General features: G+C 30.3%; 2 protein-coding genes across 6 annotated transcripts in view; one reads left to right on the plus strand and one right to left on the minus strand.

Moving 5' to 3' along the window:
- The first annotated feature begins 92 nt into the window (after positions 1-92).
- LOC139494699 (chromatin target of PRMT1 protein-like) overlaps positions 93-18,899 on the plus strand; it is a 34,272-nt gene continuing 15,465 nt past the window's right edge. For 2 of the 5 annotated variants that reach the window (XM_071282875.1, XM_071282877.1), the window contains exons 1-5: positions 93-231; positions 1,724-1,796; positions 5,528-5,693; positions 6,404-6,779; positions 7,826-7,895. In XM_071282875.1, the coding sequence (XP_071138976.1) occupies positions 1,738-1,796; positions 5,528-5,693; positions 6,404-6,779; positions 7,826-7,895 (671 nt within the window). In that variant the 5' untranslated portion in view covers positions 93-231; positions 1,724-1,737. Of the gene's footprint in view, positions 232-1,723; positions 1,797-4,713; positions 5,102-5,260; positions 5,694-6,403; positions 6,780-7,825; positions 7,896-8,429; positions 8,487-18,899 lie in introns of those variants that run through there. The other 3 variants (XM_071282876.1, XM_071282880.1, XM_071282878.1) reach the window with 3 other exon arrangements.
- Positions 9,760-18,252, minus strand: LOC139494694 (nucleolar protein 58-like). Its single transcript, XM_071282870.1, has 10 exons — positions 15,890-18,252; positions 15,373-15,522; positions 14,798-14,886; positions 14,307-14,367; positions 13,547-13,594; positions 13,031-13,122; positions 11,657-11,702; positions 11,021-11,112; positions 10,648-10,690; positions 9,760-10,142 (listed from the first exon to the last, which is right to left on the minus strand). Exons 1-10 carry the CDS (start codon positions 16,266-16,268, stop codon positions 9,826-9,828), a joined length of 1,317 nt encoding a protein of 438 aa, XP_071138971.1. The 5' UTR covers positions 16,269-18,252; the 3' UTR covers positions 9,760-9,825.

Below are 18,899 nucleotides of genomic sequence, written 5' to 3' on the forward strand. Positions count from 1 at the left end.
AAATTTTATATTTCATTTTCCTGTTTAAAAAAACATATTTTAGTAAGAACATAAATAGTCTAATAAAACAATTTCACATTTTTTTTATCATTATTTAGAGCCGAATAGTTCTAATATTTTATGAACTTCCGGTATCGGGTTGTTGACGTTTTATGTTTTGCAGATTCAGAATCATCATCCAAATTCATCGAAGTCAATTCGAAACTTTAGCAGATTTTAACAAAAAATTATGTATCCTTATCTACAAATTCATATTTTGGTTCATGTTTTACAGATTACAAAGTTGATCATGACTAAGAAAATCAAATAAGCCGACTCCGATGGCAAAAGTTGTCGGTGCAAGTTGTCAACCCTATCGAATTACGATAGGGCTTTAAACGGTCTCCCTTTTCTCCACAAAGGGTTATAACTACTCCCAATTGTTTGAAGTTGATCAACCCATAAGAGATACATTGGCAATAAAACATTTATCGTGCAGAAATAGGGTATCGGGATTGTTCGCCCTAATAACATGTTCGCCCTGGGTACGTTCGCCCTGGGTTCGTTCGCCCAGAGAGTCCGTTCGCCCTACTAAAAAATATTGATATTCAGAGCATTGAAGTTGAAAAAACTTATTCAGATATTTCTATGGTATATATTCTTGAAATTTATGGAAACAGGGAAATATTTAAAAGTTTATGGCTTGTATAGGATCATTAATTGTTCAATGACAAAATAATTCGGATCACTGATTATTGTGATACTTGTCTTTTGATGGATTATTAATAAAAATCAAACGTTTTGTTTTGATAAAATATTCAGCTTGAAATTAATAAACACAATGATGTACTAACTGTAAATCATGAAACGGATTTACAAGTTCATTATTATACTCGGAGACAGTCCTAGTCTCAGTTATACTGCATACATTCATGATTGACTGAATACAATTATTTTGTTAACAAATATCAATAAAGAGAAATACATCATGTATACCAATTCTACTCTGTAAATCAAAGAGAAAATGATAAAATGATTGCGGCAATATAAATATTCTGTCAATTTGTTAACAAACTTTAACATATTTTGTTCAAATACTTAAAATTATGCGACTGGACAACAAATAGAAAAAAATAAAAATCTGGGCGAATGGACCCTGGGCGAACAGGTATCAGGGCGAACGGACCCGGATTCCAGAAATAGATACATAGATTGATTGAATAATAAACAGTAATGGATTTGGGGTTTCCAGCACACATTTTATATTCCCAAGGCAAAAAACTGAGTAGTGTTATGAAAGAAAAGCCTAGCCTATGCTGTCATAAAACTTTCTAGAACTTGGACTCAAAAATCAACCAATCTAAATACTGGTTTTAGTCAAATTAGTGTTTTGTTCACAAATTTTTAGTCCGAGATTACTCTGACGTCCAACGGCTGTTTTGCCAGACAAGCTTGGGCCGTGCAACGTCAGAGCTCGTCCCATATCAAAAAGTGGGTATTTGCCCACCCAAAATAGATGCGCTGCTTCGTCGCTTCTGATGCCAACTGACGGCCTTGGAATTATATAAATTGGGCATCAATCTATTCATTTAAGAACCAGAATGAAAAAAAAACATGTATGGCAGGTCTACGACTAGCGTCAAATATACAAACACATAATTTTTTTGTATTTTTGCCTGAAACAAGTATGAATTAAATATGTTTTACTTCTAGTCATTTCTAATTTCCTTAACAGTTTATTCAGATAATTAAAGAAAGATGGCGGTTCCAGCTAAGATTGTTCTGAAGAGTACCACTAAGATGTCTTTGAATGATAGGTGAGAAGGAGGAGGAGCATGTTCCTGGCAGAGATTGCCTGGAAAAGTTGGAAGGAAAGAAATTTAGAGAGAATTTTTTCTCTCTATCAGTCATTTCTCTAATGACCAAAGGTCATTTCTATTGACCAAAGGTCATTTCTATTGACCAGAAGTCTTCTCTGTGGCTAGATGCCTTCTTTCAAGGCTAGTGCAAAAGAGAATGACAACAAAAAGCTATGCAAGCCAAAATGAAAAAATGCCACTGCACAAATGTGCAATTGGGCTCAAAACCTGATTTTGCCACTTAATATGTTAAATGAATCAGATTGCATGCTTGCATGCTAGTCTAACAATACACATGTTTTACATGTATGGTTAAAGTAACTAGTTATATCCTGTTGGCCACAGGTGAAAAAGGACAACAACTAGTGTCAAAGAGGCTGAAATTTGACAAGTGGCAGAAATTTGACAAGTGGCAGAAATTTGACAAGTGGCAAAACAGACAGAGTTGCAATACATGGCAAAAAGTCTTGAGAAAAGCAATAGTAAACCACAAGCACCGAGCAGTGCCATTGGATCATGTGGATAGCAAAATAACAAAAATCCAGTTACTATATTGAACTTTTCTATGCATGAATGTACAAGACTAGATTTTCTAGATTTGAAAAAGCTTCACTTTAGATATTTTCTTGCATGTTTTTTTGCTAAAAGTTAATGTCGTATATTAAAGTAATAATGGTTAGAAAAATCCGATTTCCTATTTTAAACTCATATATATAAAGTATAGTCGAAAGCAATAATCAAATGACTTTTCCTGAAATTCAGTTTGAATTTGTTTTTCTTATGTTTAATTAAGGTAGCACAATACAAAGATTTGTTCACTCCCAATCGGATAACTTTAAACTGATGTAATTCATTTAATCCTTCTTTATATATTATAAATGAGGTACCAAAAGAAAGAAGAAAGATTCATCTTTCAAATGGTGATAATTTCATTATGACATAATTATTACATAATTAATTATTATGTAATAAGTTGCTATATTGTGATGTCCACGCTTGAATGAATTTAGCGTCTTTGTTCTTCATAGCATCCCAAATTATTTAACAGATTCTGTTACAACACAGCTTGACCTCCAAAACTGTGTCTCAGATTTCCAAAAACATCAATAGAACAAATTTTATACCCAGTTGAATTTAGTGGTCTCTTATGAATTATTGTTGCAAATTTCATTGTAGATTTATGAGAGAATGAAATACAATAGGAAAAATCTGAGACACAGTTTTGGAGGTCAAACTGTGTTGTTCAAGAATCTATAAAATATTTTGGGATGCTATGAATAACAAAGAAGTTAAATTCATTCAAGTATGGACATCACAATATGGCAACTAATTACATAACAATTAATTATGTAATAATTATGTCATAATGAAATTATCACAATTTGGAAGATTAATCCTTCTTCTTTCTTTTGGTACCTCATTTATAAAATTTAAAGAAAGATGAGTGGAATTACATCAGTTTAAAGATGTCTGGTTGGGGATGAAAAATCTTTGTATTGTGCTACCTTAATTTGACAATTAATTTTGAATTATATTTTTAGACAAAGTGTAAAGTGTAGTATGGTGTCAAACAGTCGAAGAGAAATTAATTTTAATATTTAAATTTGAATTATTAATTGAAAATTATTAAACAGTCTTATGAAAATACTTTTCTTCTGAAGGGGAAATAACTCTTTTCGTTGATATTTTTCTTCAGTTATTTTCATGCAATGGTCACATTGATTTTCTTTCAAACCTATGGGATCAATCATGGCTACTTTATTTCATCTAAGTCGTAAGTTCTATCCAATAACTTCTCTAGTGGTGACATTTTAGTTCCTGTTTTCTGTCACATCATTCTGTTGTCACGTGACCTCTTTCACATGATTTCTACTATCACATGACCTTTCACATGATATCTGCAGATTTTATGTCAAATTTATACATGTGAAGTTCATGTTCTGTCTAATTTGATGTTCTATCTTTTATTATTCACTTTTCTATCTCAAGATCAGTTCGGCATCTCGTTAAATGTTGAAATGATATCTAGCGATTTGTATCTCAAGATCATTTCGGGTGAGACAGTCTCTAGCATTATAATCAAAAGTGAGTCTCTCACAAATTTTTTTTATGAGCAAGTCACATTTTAACCAAAGTTTCTGGTGATGATCTTTCTGTCTGATGCTCATACTTTGTAAAGAGTTTTATGTCACAAAATTTTGCCTGGTGACATGTTTTGTTTCACAAGACATTTTCTGATGATCTCATGCCATCAGATATCTTTAAAACTGCTCTCTTGATTTATCATTATTGTTCAAAGTTGTTTCCAATTTCAGTTCGTGTAGGTATTCTTATTTTCATACTTCAATGTTAGTGGATCTTTTGTCCTACTTTTTCATTATTGCTGTTTTCAAACATTTTAGAATTGTGTATGGTACAACTCCAGGCCAAGACAAGCTGTACTTTGACCTATTATTGTTAACTTTTTTTGGTTTAAAGTTATAATTTCTGACACAGTAACATATTAGAAGAATAATTTCTGACACAGTTAGTAACATATTAGAGGAATAATTTCTGACACAGTTAGTAACATATTAGAGGAATAATTTCTGACACAGTTAGTAATATATTAGAGGAATAATTTCTGACATAGTAACATATTAGAGGAATAATTTCTGACACAGATAGTAACATATTAGAGGAATAATTTCTGACACAGTTAGTAACATATTAGAGGAATAATTTCTGACAGTAATATATTAGAGGAATAATTTCTGACACAGTTTGTAACATATTAGAGGAATAATTTCTGACACAGTTAGTAACATACTAGAGGAATAATTTCTGACAGTAATATATTAGAGGAATAATTTCTGACACAGTTTGTAACATATTAGAGGAATAATTTCTGACACAGTTAGTAACATACATTGTATTAGAGGAAAAACAGGAAACTAGTGTACAATGTTTTATGATATTAATATTGATGATAGTTTTATAGTCATGACAATGTTACAAAAATTCTAATGCCTCATAATCCAGTTTCTGTATGGTGTCAGTATGTAGAAGTTCTCAAAAGTGTCTCTTTTTGTGTCTCTTAGTCTCACATTAATTGTTTTATTTATCCTAAAATTAACAAGTCTTCCAGCTCTTTGAAAAAGTTATTGAAAGAGATTTGCCTGCCTCTTTGCACCATGAGTGATCTATAGCTATATCTATGACATGAACTGCTTACCCTTTTAGATAACATTTTGTCCCTTATAATGCCTAGAGTAATCCTATAGGCGGATCCAAGGGGGGGGGGTTCCGGGGTTGGAACCCCCCCCTTTTTTTTGGACGATCAATGCATTTGAATGGGAGCATATAGTTGGAACCCCCCCTTTACTCTGAGTTGGGAACCCCCCCCTTTTTTAAATAGCTGGATCCGCCCCTGAATCCTATAGTTTGTATTGAGTTGTTTGTATTTCTTTGACCATCATGACCATTGCAGTTGAATATCTTTTCTTTTTGTCAGTTTGTTTTCTTGTGTGCATTACTGTCGGAGTTTTTTCTTGTGTCGATTTAAGTTTCTGCTTTAAAACTTTGAAATCTTCAAATATTTCCTTCATTCAGAAGTTGCATGACAAAAACCAGCCACAATGACATACATGTATGTACAAAAAATGGCAGCATAACTATAAATAACATTTCTTTCCTTCGTCCAACCAAAGATTTTCCACGATTCAAGCCACTGTGAGGCAACCAGCCCAGCAAGCCAGTGTGTCAAACATCCGGGCAAAGATGGCAGCTCAGCACCAGGCAACGGCAGCCAACAAGAGACTCGCCATGCAGATGGCAAACAGGCCAAGTGTACAGGCAGCATTGAAAATCAAAAAGGTAAAAAAACTTCTCACTATGACAATTTCTGAATTAGAATTTGCACAAAATGCAATGAAATCCATGCTGAAATGGACAGTAAGACTATTGAGCTGCAATGCATTCTATTTATTTGTGAAATTAGATATAACAATGATTAAAGTGAGGTTCACATTAATATAGATTTAAGGTGGTACCCAACGCTTTAACTAAAATTAATTTAGATCGTTTAATTTTCTTAAAATTTTGACAAAGTATTTACTTTGACCCTTTCACAAAAATATAAAAATTTCAAAAAATTTGTTTTATCAGAAAAATTACACTGGTTATATAGCAGTTTGACAAACACTTATTTTGATCATTGAGAAGCTTAATATTCCATTAACAACACAACATAATTAAAACGTTAAGCTGATTTTACAGAGTTATCTCCCTGTAGTGTTAGGTACCACCTTAATGCATCTCATGATGAGATAAAAAGTATCTACCTATTTTAATAAATGCTATATAGATTCTACCATTGATCAACAGACGAGGAATATCCCAAATCAATACTGTCCCTGCTTAAACCTCGTCTTGGGACAAGAATTGTAAGCAGATTTATTTTGAAAATCTGAAAAATTACTATGATTATAATTGCAAAGGAAATGTACTTGTCATGCTTGTAGAAAACTTGAAAATGTCCAACAGCCAATTTGTTAAAAATTAAAAATTCATTATTATATTTTCAGAAGTCATTGAAGCAAAGACTAGGTTTTGGAAACACCAGTGTCAAGTCCCGTTTGACCCTAGGTGGTCGTGGTGGTGGAGCAATTGTCAGAGGTGGTAGAGGTCAAGGCAGGTTGATGAGGGGTAGAGGTCAAATGAGAGGCAGAGGTCGTGGAGGGCGAGGAGGAAGTGGAAGTACCCCAGGATCTCCAACAGGCAATCAGATGGTACGTGGAGGAAATAGAGGTCAACGTGGTGGGTTTGTTCAGAGGGGTAGAGGTCAACGAGGTGGATTTGTCCAGAGAGGTGGAGGTCAGAGTGGTGGGTTTGTCCAGAGAGGTGGTGGAGGTGGCAGAGGAGAAAACAGAGGAAGAAGAGGAGGAATGCAGAGAGGAAGAGGTAACTTAAATTAATAGAAATTTGTGACCAATGAATAATAATGAGTCTACAGTTTGTTTTTCCCATAACATAGTTCATTATTTTCTGTGGAAAAGGCAAAAGATACCAAAATGCCATCCAAACTCGCAAGGTGATAATAAACTAACAACGACATGTTTAAAAAAAAAATATCAAAGGATAAACAAAAGTCTACAAAACACAACATAGAAAACCAGACTCATGAGGGGCCTAAAGGGGGGGTATCTGATGGAAGAAAGCGAAATATAACTGCCATTTCACTATGAACGAACAATTAAAAATGCCTTGCACGTTGATCTTTTTACCAATTTCACGAAACACGGTGAATTATGAACCTTTTTCACGGCTGCACGTGAAATAAAAATGGCAAAACACGTTGCACGAAAATAACCCTTTACCACCCTCACTGATCTATGTATGATCAACATGACCCCAACATTAAGCCACTGGGTGATGTCTAATAGAACAACAAAAACAGTAACACTAGTCCCAAAATAGAAGATTAAACAGAGCTGTGTTGTTTATATGTTGTTCTTATATTAGAAGGTCAAAAAAAATATATGTCTGTTTACGGTTACCGGACCGACCCTATTTTAAGCGCCGACCCTAAGCCATTTTATTGCCGTCGTAAAATGAAAAATAAACTGAACACGTGTTAAAAGTGAAGATAGTGTTGCCTGATACATCCCAATGTTCATTATCATGAATATGATAGCTGTTATAAGGAAATTCACGACTCGTGGGATGCAATAAACATTTTGCCACCATTTTTTTCCAATTAATAACAAAGGGACATGATCCAATCATTATAAATACAGGTAAACTCGACCCATGAACAACTCGGACCACAGCAAGAAGGACGGCACAACTCAAAATCATGGCTCAAAAAATAAAATGGAAAAAAATAATAAAATGGAAATACCGACCTACCTACCCTATTTATTTTGATGATGTAACCTTAAACAGACATACATTTTTTTTGGCCTAAGCGTAAGAATTAGTTCAATTGACATTAACATATTTTTTAGGATTTCAAGGTGGAAACAGAGGAGGAAGAGGACAAACACAAGGTTTCCGTGGTAACAGAGGAGGGTTCAGGTAAACAAACTGTGATTACAGATATTTTTGGGGTAGAAAAAAGACCACATGAAGATGAAAGATATTTGAGCAATTACCCAAGTCCATATTTAAAAAAAAAACATTTTACAATTCTTTTCCTTTGTTTTTGTTTTGGTCGGAACCATAGGAGTACTCTATTTGTTATGTATTGGTTGTCCAATTGAGTAAACAGTTGATAGAATTTTACAAGCAGATCTATTACTGTAGATTCATTATCATTGTTGAATACTAATTTTTGTGGGAACAGTTGAACCACAGATTAAAATGTTAAACGAATTACAAATTTTCTAAAGTCTTTGTATGCAGAGATTGGAAAAACCACGAAATCAAATATTCACAAAAATGAAAGTTTTCCTCAATCCACGAAAATTGATATCCACTAAAAGTAAAAGAATCTACAGTATCTCTATAGGTTTAAAATACAAAAAAATTGTCATAACGTGTGTTGAAGAAATGTTCAGTGTTTTAGTTTTCCGAAGCATATTATATTCATATGTTTATATTGGTTTTTAGAGGTCAGGAGCGTGGAAGAGGAGGTTTCCAGCGAGGAAACTTTAGAGGCAATCGACAGTAAGAGGGCATGGTTTAGTTACTTCAATCTCCAAACTGAAATTTGCTTATTCAGTCCAGGCAATTACTGAAAACTGTAATATTACATTAAAATGTAATATTACACAAATCTGTAATATTACACAAATCTGTAATATAACATTTATTTTAAGGAAGTAGGGGTTATCTCCCATTAGTTGGTACAAATTAATTTTTCATTACAGAAAAACAAATTTGTTTCTAGGTTTGTTTGTTTTTGTTTCTCTATATAGTGTAGTATATATATATATTAACAGTAAAACAGCAACAACAAATATATCAAAATTATCAAATTGAATTTATTATGTTCATTTTTACTCAACATTGAAAGCTAACAAATGATAGATATAGTTTAATCTTCACCTTGTGTAGGAATTAAAAGTTAAAACAATTATTCTACTTGCATATCTCCTAATGTACATTTTAAATTTATATAATAGTTGTCTATTGAAAAAAATGAACTGGAATCTCATTACGGTAGTGCTGTTTGTTTGATCTAAAGGACCAATACTGTAATCGATTAAAGCTATTACTAAGATAATAAAAATGTTGCTTATTGTAAAATTCCATTTTCATTCCAATACAAGTTTTAAGGTTGGTCATTTATTTGTTCAATGTACAAGTGTTAAAATCCAAACAATATAGGATTGTTTCTAAATAAACAAAAACAAAAACAAAACATATAAATAACAAAATGATAGATGGAAAACAATACAATAATGTAGCACTGAAAATAATAGAGATTTTACAACATACCTCCTCTATAAAATTATCATTTTAAATATCTTGAAATATTACATTATAATGTTAGTCACCAATCGCACACAGTTTACAATTATTACATTATACATTTCACTTATGCTGTTAACGATATATTTAATTAATAAATATATTACATTCTTCACAAAAAGACTAGGTCTAATAAGTTCTGTACACGTTATGAAAAAATGAAATTCATCTTCCACCTCTTTATGGCATTATACATCCTATTTTATAAGGCTGTTATGTTGTTGACTATGGCAAATATTGGCAAAATTGATAATTTATACAAAGGAAAATATGGAAAAGATTACATGTGTTTTTATTAATGATTTAATTTGATATAATGAATAGCAAAAAGCTTTGATTGAATTTTAGGTGTTTTAGGTGAGGAGCAGCCAAATATTTTGTCTCCTTGGATAATTCTTTGAATCTAGCAAAAATACCCTGTTTAAATACTTTAACAAATATTTTTTATTCTCTTTGATATATAAAGGACAATTCACTTTGAAATGATCTTTAAATAGAATTTGATGCATGTTATAAACAGTAACAACATAGTCTATTGATAATCAATTTCAACAATTTGTAGTTCTGATTGACTTTTGTATAAATTATCAATTTTGCCAATATTGGACACTGTCCATAAACGACCATTTGCCAATATATTAACATTGACTCTGCAGAGCATTGCATTTATATGTGCTAATGCAGAGTCTTCTTTGCCGGGCCATTTAAAATTTTCACCACTAGGGTGCATATATTTGATGGATGCCCAGTCCTTGTTGTCTCCTTGGATGGCAGTCACCACTCCGGGATACCATCGATCCTCAAATGCAACTGCATAATATGAGTTTATCTCCCATGTTTTTTCTGTATCTGGAAGAATAAATTTATAACAAGTTCATATATATTTCATCTTTATTCATTTTCAATTTTATTTCTTTTAGTTTATATAATGATTGAGCATTTATATCAATATAAGCATTAATCAATCATAAGCATCTTAAAGCAGATAAAAAATAATAAGGAAGTGGGTTTTAGTGGGTTTTAAAAACCACATTTATAAATGTATCATCAATCTTATTATCTTTTTATTTTAGCAAGTGGTGTTTACCAGCTGTTGATGCTAATTAACTCATTATATTGACATATGCATCTAACAAAACAAAATTGTAAACAGGAAATAAGGTTAGGAATTTCCAAAATGTCAGCATTTTTTTTTAGGGAATGGCAATTTATCTTTTACCAGTTTAATAAAAAAAAAATGAATTTATTATTTAAAGAAATTTTTTTTAAGAAATTAGATTTAACTGTTTAGTCTTAATGGTCAATCAAATGACATATTTTGATAGTTATTCATTAAATACACATGTGTGCTTACCTTTTTCTGCAGTTACATCGTGATCTGATTGGGAATTTGAATCCTACAAAGAATAAATAAATTAAATTATTTGATTTGATCGGAAGGAGAAATAACATATAAATGCTAGAACACTTATGATATGCAAACTATTTTATTTTAATATATACAGAATATAAGAATAGGGAATAGGTATTTTATAAACAAAATTAAGGCCCTCGGGATGGCATATGGACATACAAACATTATGACTTCATTTATATAAACTGGTTAACAATAATGTAAACACACTTTACATGTAGAGTTTACCTTATGAAAAGTCTACATTTGGAAATATGTAAGCTACTGTTCTCTGTGTTCTCTGTTAATGATTAAGTTCATATAAAATACTTACATTTTGGAAGTCTTGTGATGCATCCTGGTCTATATGGTCATGGGAAAGAGTTCTTTGATCTTTTTTTTTAGTATTTCTTCGTTTCTTTTTTGCTATTAAAAATGAAGTAAAGTACATTTTTAATTTCTAAAGACGTTACATTTTGCAGCTAAATTGCTTCAGTATCTGTTGATTTAAAAAAAAAATTAAGTGATTTTTCATACAGGTGACTGGTCTATCAAATATAACTCAATATTTTTTTATATTTTTTCTTGTCATTTGGCATGTTTCAGTGCACAACAGTATTTTCACTGAACTATTCACTATTGGTTGATGCTATTAATCTCATTATTTTGACATTTCAACTTATTTTAAAAAACGCCAGAAAATGTAAGCCAGAAATAAGATTACAATTCTGGTAAGGAATTTTTAATGTGTCAGCAACTTTTGAGAGAGAATAATCCTCTGTAACATTATCAGTTTTATCTGAAGTGTCATACGATTGATTGGGTATATATAAAGTACATACAAGCCCAATGGTCTTTATCATTTGTTGACTGAAGACTATATTATTTGGAGGGTAAAAAATATAAAACTGATTGAATTATTAATTCTAAATCATCAGCTGATTGACATACTGGTTATTTATTTGCTTACCTTCCTCTGCAGTCACATCTTCATTTATTTGGTTTCTTGTGTTATCCTACAAAGAATTAGTAAATTGAACCAAAATATTTAGCTATTCAATTAATTACCTTATATATATTTATATTCTATCACTGCATTGATTGCGATAGGATATTTATCCACTCTCCACAGTTATATTTATTTATACAATTGGTGCGGAAAGGGATAAATTACTAAGAACTAGAGAAACTTTTTTTTTCTCTGGAATGTATTCAAATTATAAAAAGATAAAAAGAATTTTATTAATCAAATCAGTTTGCTGGTGACAATTGACTGCCACATTCTACTTTATTTAAGCCTCATATTTATTTTGATTAGATGGTCACTGATGAGTCATGTACAGACAAAAGCGCATTTGGCTAGAAAATTTTTTTATAAGCCTAAGTTTTTACCTGAAGGGTATACTTTTACATTTCACTCTAAGACATAAGCCAGATTTACTAATATATTTCTACAAATTTATCTCAGCATGTTATCAGTAATCTGTTATAGATAAATTATGTGGTCACACTTTCTTTACAGTTCCATTATTATAACCAGATGTTGACTTAATAAACCACTAAATTTTCAGTTGTTTTTATCATAAAACTTTTTGTAATTCAATTTTTACAAACACAGAGAAAGTATGTCATTTTATAAGTACAGTAAGATGGTGCAGCTTTTGGTGTCATTTCAAGATCCCTTGTCAAAATGAATTGTATCAAAAGATCAATTTGATTACCAAGCATATTTTTTTTAATTACACCTCCAAATGACAATCCCTCTTTTTTTCTCTGAAACATTACAATGTGTCAATTGTTAATCCGTGTCCTTTTCTTTTCACCCTGTACAATATTACTTGACAATATCATAATTGTGTCATTCTCTTTTGAAAAGTGTGTAATATTTGCTACTGTGCAAAAAAATCATTTAATAAAAACTTAATTCCTTTGCAGTATTGACATTAACAAAAAATTTAATATAATTATTAATAGATTGGTTTTTTTTCATATTAACTTCTGATATCCAACTTTCACATTAAATTAAAAGTTCTTTTCCTATATCAATATTTGCTAGAAATCATTTGTATATATTAATAACTGTATTATAAAATAAAGGCTGAAAATAATATTTATTAAGTAAAATGATATGCATGTGACTAGATGTTCAGACAGAAATTAAGATAAACAAACCAAGCAGGATACATGGTCTGGGGTAATTGGCATTGACATGATGTCTGATAAGACCACAGCTACAAAGTAGCTGTACATTTGGGCTTATGTCTTAAAGTGATATGGAAATAGACAATAAAATGCACACTACTGTTAGAACTTTGATGATCATTAAGTTCATATAAATACTTACACTATTGATGTCTTCTGTTGCAATATGGTCAATTGGGACAATTGAAGGAGCTTCTTGGTCTTTATTTTTAGAATTTCTTCGCTTCTTTTTTTCTATTAAAGATAATAGCAAAGCATATTTGTAATTTCTAAAGAAGATACATTTTTAGCCATATTACTTTTATTTCTGTTTTTTTTAATATACTGCTTAGCCGAGCCCAGCTGAATACAAATGCAAAAGTTTAACTCTGAACAGGAATAGCAAAAATGGACACATTATATTCAAGCTTTATACAGGTCTGAATTTGACTAGTAAATAAACGTTTTTTTGATACAGAATTTTTGTCAAGAAATATTTATAAAAGTAAACCATTATAGGTCTATGTACGGCCTTCAACAGGGAACCTTGGCTCACATCGAACAACAAGCTGTAAAATGCTTATTTTACCCAAATGGGGCATACATAATTCAACATAATAATTTTACAATACATTATAAAAAAAAGAAAAAAAAGAACAAAAGTATTCCAGTATAGTACCTGGGGCCTTAATGATAGGCATTCCTTGATCTTCTCTTTCTGTATCACCTATGAAGAGAATTAATAAATTAATCAGGCTATTTAATTGTCATTAAATTTCTTGTTTTAACAGAAGATAGAAAAAGGGGAATGTATCTTTCTTTAAATATATATAGGTCTATGTTTTGTTTTCTCTTATTTTCAGCAAATAATCCATCTTCAAAAGGGGGTCCACTTACTACATATGCATTGAGAGGTAGGGATGAGACACCCATTTTATATGAAAGAAGCGGGAAATAAGTATTATAGATATATCAAAAGGTCAGGGTTTTCAGTTTCATGATTATATTAAATGCAAGTGAAAACCTAAGCTTATCATGAGTGTCTAAAATAAGATAGATGCCAGGATGTAGTTAAAACCACAGTTATAAAAATTTATCAGATAATTGTCAAATCAATTTATCTTTCTAGTAATCTTCACATATGGTATTTTCACTACATGCACTAAGCTATGGTATACACTGAGGTCTATTCTTTTGATTAAATATAAGTTGTTGAATATGATAGATAATATAAGATTTTTGTCTAAAATTTGCTTTGATGAATGAATCAATTTATATTAAATATTTCATAAACAAATTATGAAACGAATAAGATATTATTTCCCCCAAAAACAATTCTGTGTTAAAACTATTATGAAAAGTGCAATGAAATGGATTTAAACTGTTTTGTTTTTAAAACCAATCAACAAAAGTGGTATTCATTTTTTGAAGGAACTTACTTAAATGCATCTGTTCTTCTTCCTCCTTCTCGTTATCCACAGATATATTTTGTGTTTCAACCTGCAGAAACAGATGTACTAGTAAAACATATTTGATAGAATCACTTTGAAAAGTTAAACTTTACTGTTTTGAACATTCATATACATTTGTTAGAAATAACTTTTAACAGATAATGTGTAAGATCTAGCAATATTCAGAATAAACATTTTTAACCAAGAAAGTGTTTAAGATGCAAAAAACTGACACATAAGCAGAAAATACCTTAAAATGCAATTTTTGCTTTTAAAAAATCAGGCTTTATTAGAAGTAAAAGTATGGCCAGAAATACATTTGATTTTTGCCATGACCTTTAAGAATTTTCACTATTTTAATCTTTCTAAAATAATCGGCTTTATAATTTACTAAAATTTTCATAGAATTTTATAACAGGTCCAAAACACCACACCTTGCACAGAAAAGAAAAGTAATAACAATAAAAACTCTTCATTACCTCTGCAATATATATGTCATGATAATCTTCATCATTTTTGTTGAAATTTTCATTTGAATGATTATCATTTTGTTCCAAAGAATCTGTTTCTGAAAAAAAATAAGAAAAAAGTAGTGTCATATTTGAACAAAAATTTGATTGTGATCTTTACCATTTGAAACAGCATAGGTTTCTGACAACAAACGAATGTGTTCAAAGAACTAACAAAATGTGATATTGAACTTTTTACCTTAGTGGTCCATTATTCAAAATCGAGATAGATTCGCGATCTCCAAGTTACCAAGAGTTTATTTTTTGATGAAATCAAACAAAGTTTTATTTTTGACTTTTTGGACAAACTTGAACATGGGACCCAAACACTAAAATATGAATATATAGTATAAATTTCTTCAATTTTTAAAGCTCCCAGGATTTAACTTTTGATAAAGTCAAACATTTTTTTTAATGTAAGACCCAGTAGACATCAATGTGAAACAACTCGTAAAAATGGACGAAAAAATCCAAATGCACAGTTTAAGAATCAGTATATGAAATAATATAAAGTTTCCATTTAATCAATCCAATAAGATTCTTACCATCAATTAGCTTTCTTTTAGTCCTTTGGCCCCTTTCATCTTTTGAAGAGCTGGCCTTTTTAGTCTTTGTCTTTGACCTCTTTGGCTTCCGTTGGTCCACATTGTCTACCTTCTTGTTACTAGATTGTTGTGATTTCGTGCTTGGTGAATCTAAATGGTATAAATCTTAACTTTTAGCATAAAAGACTTGGATTTGCTTGTAAAATTTATTATGTTTTCAGATTAAATCAGGTTAAATTCATATTAATATTGATTTTACAGGAAACCTCATATTTAACAATATGAATTTTCGACATTAGTACGCAATCCCTTGAAAGTTAAAAGTTCAAACACTGACGAAAATAGATAAAATTTGCACAAAAATATTTACTATGAAAACAGTATAAAAATATTCTTGTATCATGAACCATACAATTTAGGGGAATTTTTTATTGGATATTTAGCAGTATGAAAAGAACTTATTTTGATTTGGAAAAATAGAGAAAAAAAAAAACTAGGGTTTAATTCAAACACAAACCTATAGAAAAGGAATTATCCTGGTCCTCAGTTATAATACTTGTTGCCTCCAACATCTCTTTTTGCCTACTTGCAATTTGTTTTGACACGCCTGGTCCACATGACAACTTTGAGGGAGTCAACATTTGAAGGGGCACAGTATGTTCTATCCTTGGCAAATACCCTTCTTGTGTCTTTGATAAACGCTTAATTTCTTCCACGCCTAAAATAGGTTTGCCTTCTTTTAAATTCTGTAAAAACTCCCCAGACCCACAAAACTTTATGAGTTGTCTCTCTTGAACATTGTCTCTAACACAAAATACCACAGACAATTCTATAGTTTGAAGGTCAGCAAGTCTTTTAATCTGCTTAGTAATTTGTTTTAAGGCATTTGATTTCATCCTCCTTTCATTGCTCCTTAGCGCGTTAAACAATTCCTCATCCGAACAATGTTGCTTATTTTTTCCAGGCTTTAGTTTATTTGTTTTTTCAATTATATCTTCAGTTTCAGATCTGTATAAAGAAGCAAACCATCAATATATATAGAATACGTTTAACTAGAAATATTTTATTTCAATAATTTGAAATAGAAATGGAAATTTGAAAAATAGCTGTCAATATTCATTTTGAGATCAAAAACTGATTGAATTTGATACTCAAATCCCTTTGCTAAAACATCGAATTGACTTATCAATTTTTTTAGACATCAATAGTTTTACTAAAATTTAACATTTACATAATATGCATATTTTAAAATTACATATAATAATGACTAGTTTCAGACAATTGAAAAACATTTTACATCTGGCTTACAATGCTTGGTATAAAGATATTGACAAATATAATGCCTTCCCATGTTAACATGAGCCAGAAAGAATTTTTTTAAAAAATATAACATGCTGTATAAATACATAAACTAATTTAAACGTTAATGTATTTCTTATACAATTGTGACAGACGGAATTAGAAGAAAAAAATTAAAAGAAAAGGAAAATTTCAATGTACATTTTAATTTGACCACTTGTTTTGTTATATTAAAATTTAGATTCTCAGATGATAAGTTGCATATTCATTAATTCATGAATACAAAAGGACTGAATTACATCTGCATTTACATGGTTTAGGATGTGTGAAAATGAAGGAGTTTAAATAATGTATAAGTAATAGACAGAGGTAACATTTTTCTTTAAAAGTTGCAAATATTCAAATGAATTTCGAACATTCATAGTTAATAAAGAAAGGAGAAAATAAAAGCTTTTTTAAAAGTTGATCTTGAATCGAAATGATGTTAGGGTAAATAATGATTTTCACAAATATTACAGTAAAATGTAGTATTATAGCTTAATGTAATATTATAGTAAAAAGTAATATTACAGTATTTTGTAATATTACAGTATTTTGTAATATAGTAAAATGTAATATTACAGTAAAATGTAATATAATGGAAGTTAAGTGAAATTCTAATACAAATGAGTTTACATTAGCTTACAACAGTCAGTAATGTTTCATGTAGAAATATATAACAGGCTATTATTTCAAAATTTCCTAATTTCTTGTGCTTTAATCTGTATTATAAAGTTTTCAGCCTCGAATAACACTTTCTATACAATATATTTTGTATAGATAGTTGCCGGAAAGTAAACATCAGTATGTTGATGTTTTTCTGAAACTAAAGAAGAAGTGTTGTGCACCACTCAGTACATTCTTTTAAAAATGTTCTTTCTCATTTGCAATAGAAAGTGTTGTGCGCCACACAGAACATTGAAATACAGAATAAACATTAAGAATCTCAAGCACAAGAAATAATCCAAACATGCAATTCCATAATTAAAAATAATTCCAACTTTAAATATTAGCCTGTTATATATAAATATGTATACAGTTGTTGACTTTACAGTAACATCCTTTAGTTAATAAAAAATAACGAAGCAATATTTCTATGATGACTTAAATTCTGTTCAAATAATTTTGAGCAGTGAACTCCAAAAATAACTATACATTTTTTTGTGTACTTGCTTTCAGCCTTTTAATATTTGCTAAATAAGACTCACTTAAATAAGTTTCATTAATTATATGATATATTAAAAAAAAACTTTAAACAATGATTTATGCATGTGAATGATATGTACATGTATTTACACTGCATTATAAGATCATAATACAATTCTACATAACAAATCTTAATGTATATGAATGCAAAAATTTATAAAAATAAATAAAGAATGAAGCTAAGATCTTATTTCAGCACAAATAATGATTAATGTACAAAATTCTGCAAACATAGAAATATATATTTATATATAAATAGGTATACTGAAAGAAAATCATACTTTCTAATTTCTTATCTTATTTCTTTTTAGGAATCAGATGTTGAATTTGCAGTAACATCCTTTAGTTCAAAGTATAGAGTTAGATATGTGTCTTTATTTGTGTTTGTGTCATTTAAACTTTCTAATATTGCCACATAATGGGTTTGGAGTTCAACATTTTCAGAAAGTTTTTCAATCAGTTTTGTTATATTATTTTTCAGCTCTGCTTTAGTCATCTTTTTCTGGTGTAGTTCTTCTTCGTCATCAGTAATAAAAACAGGTCCACTTGATTTTTCAATATTTATTCCCAGAATGCTAGAGTCAATTTTATCCTGTCTTTTTTGTGTGGATGTTTCTAGAAAATTTACAAGATTGGGATGAAGTTTTCTCCCACTTACAGACTGGTGGTCATCAACCATAGCAGCAAGATGTTTTCTTAGCACTGGCCGAAAACTAGTTATGGCATTTGAAATATCAATTAATTTAGTTCCATAATCAGTTTGTTGTCCTAATCCAAGTATTTCTGCTAATTTTTCTTGAATGGTTTCAAAAAATTTAAGATTGCAGCAAATATTTCTCCAGGTTTCATCAGATGGCACACTTCCACTTGGTAAATACTGTTTAATTGCCTTGTTTTTTTCTTCTAAGATAAAATCAAGATCTTGTCCTTTTGACTTGTTTCCACTTACAGAAAATGAAGTATTGTTATCCCAGGAGGCTTTT

The sequence above is a fragment of the Mytilus edulis genome, chromosome 11, assembly GCF_963676685.1.
Source record: "Mytilus edulis chromosome 11, xbMytEdul2.2, whole genome shotgun sequence".
NCBI lineage: Eukaryota > Metazoa > Mollusca > Bivalvia > Mytilida > Mytilidae > Mytilus > Mytilus edulis.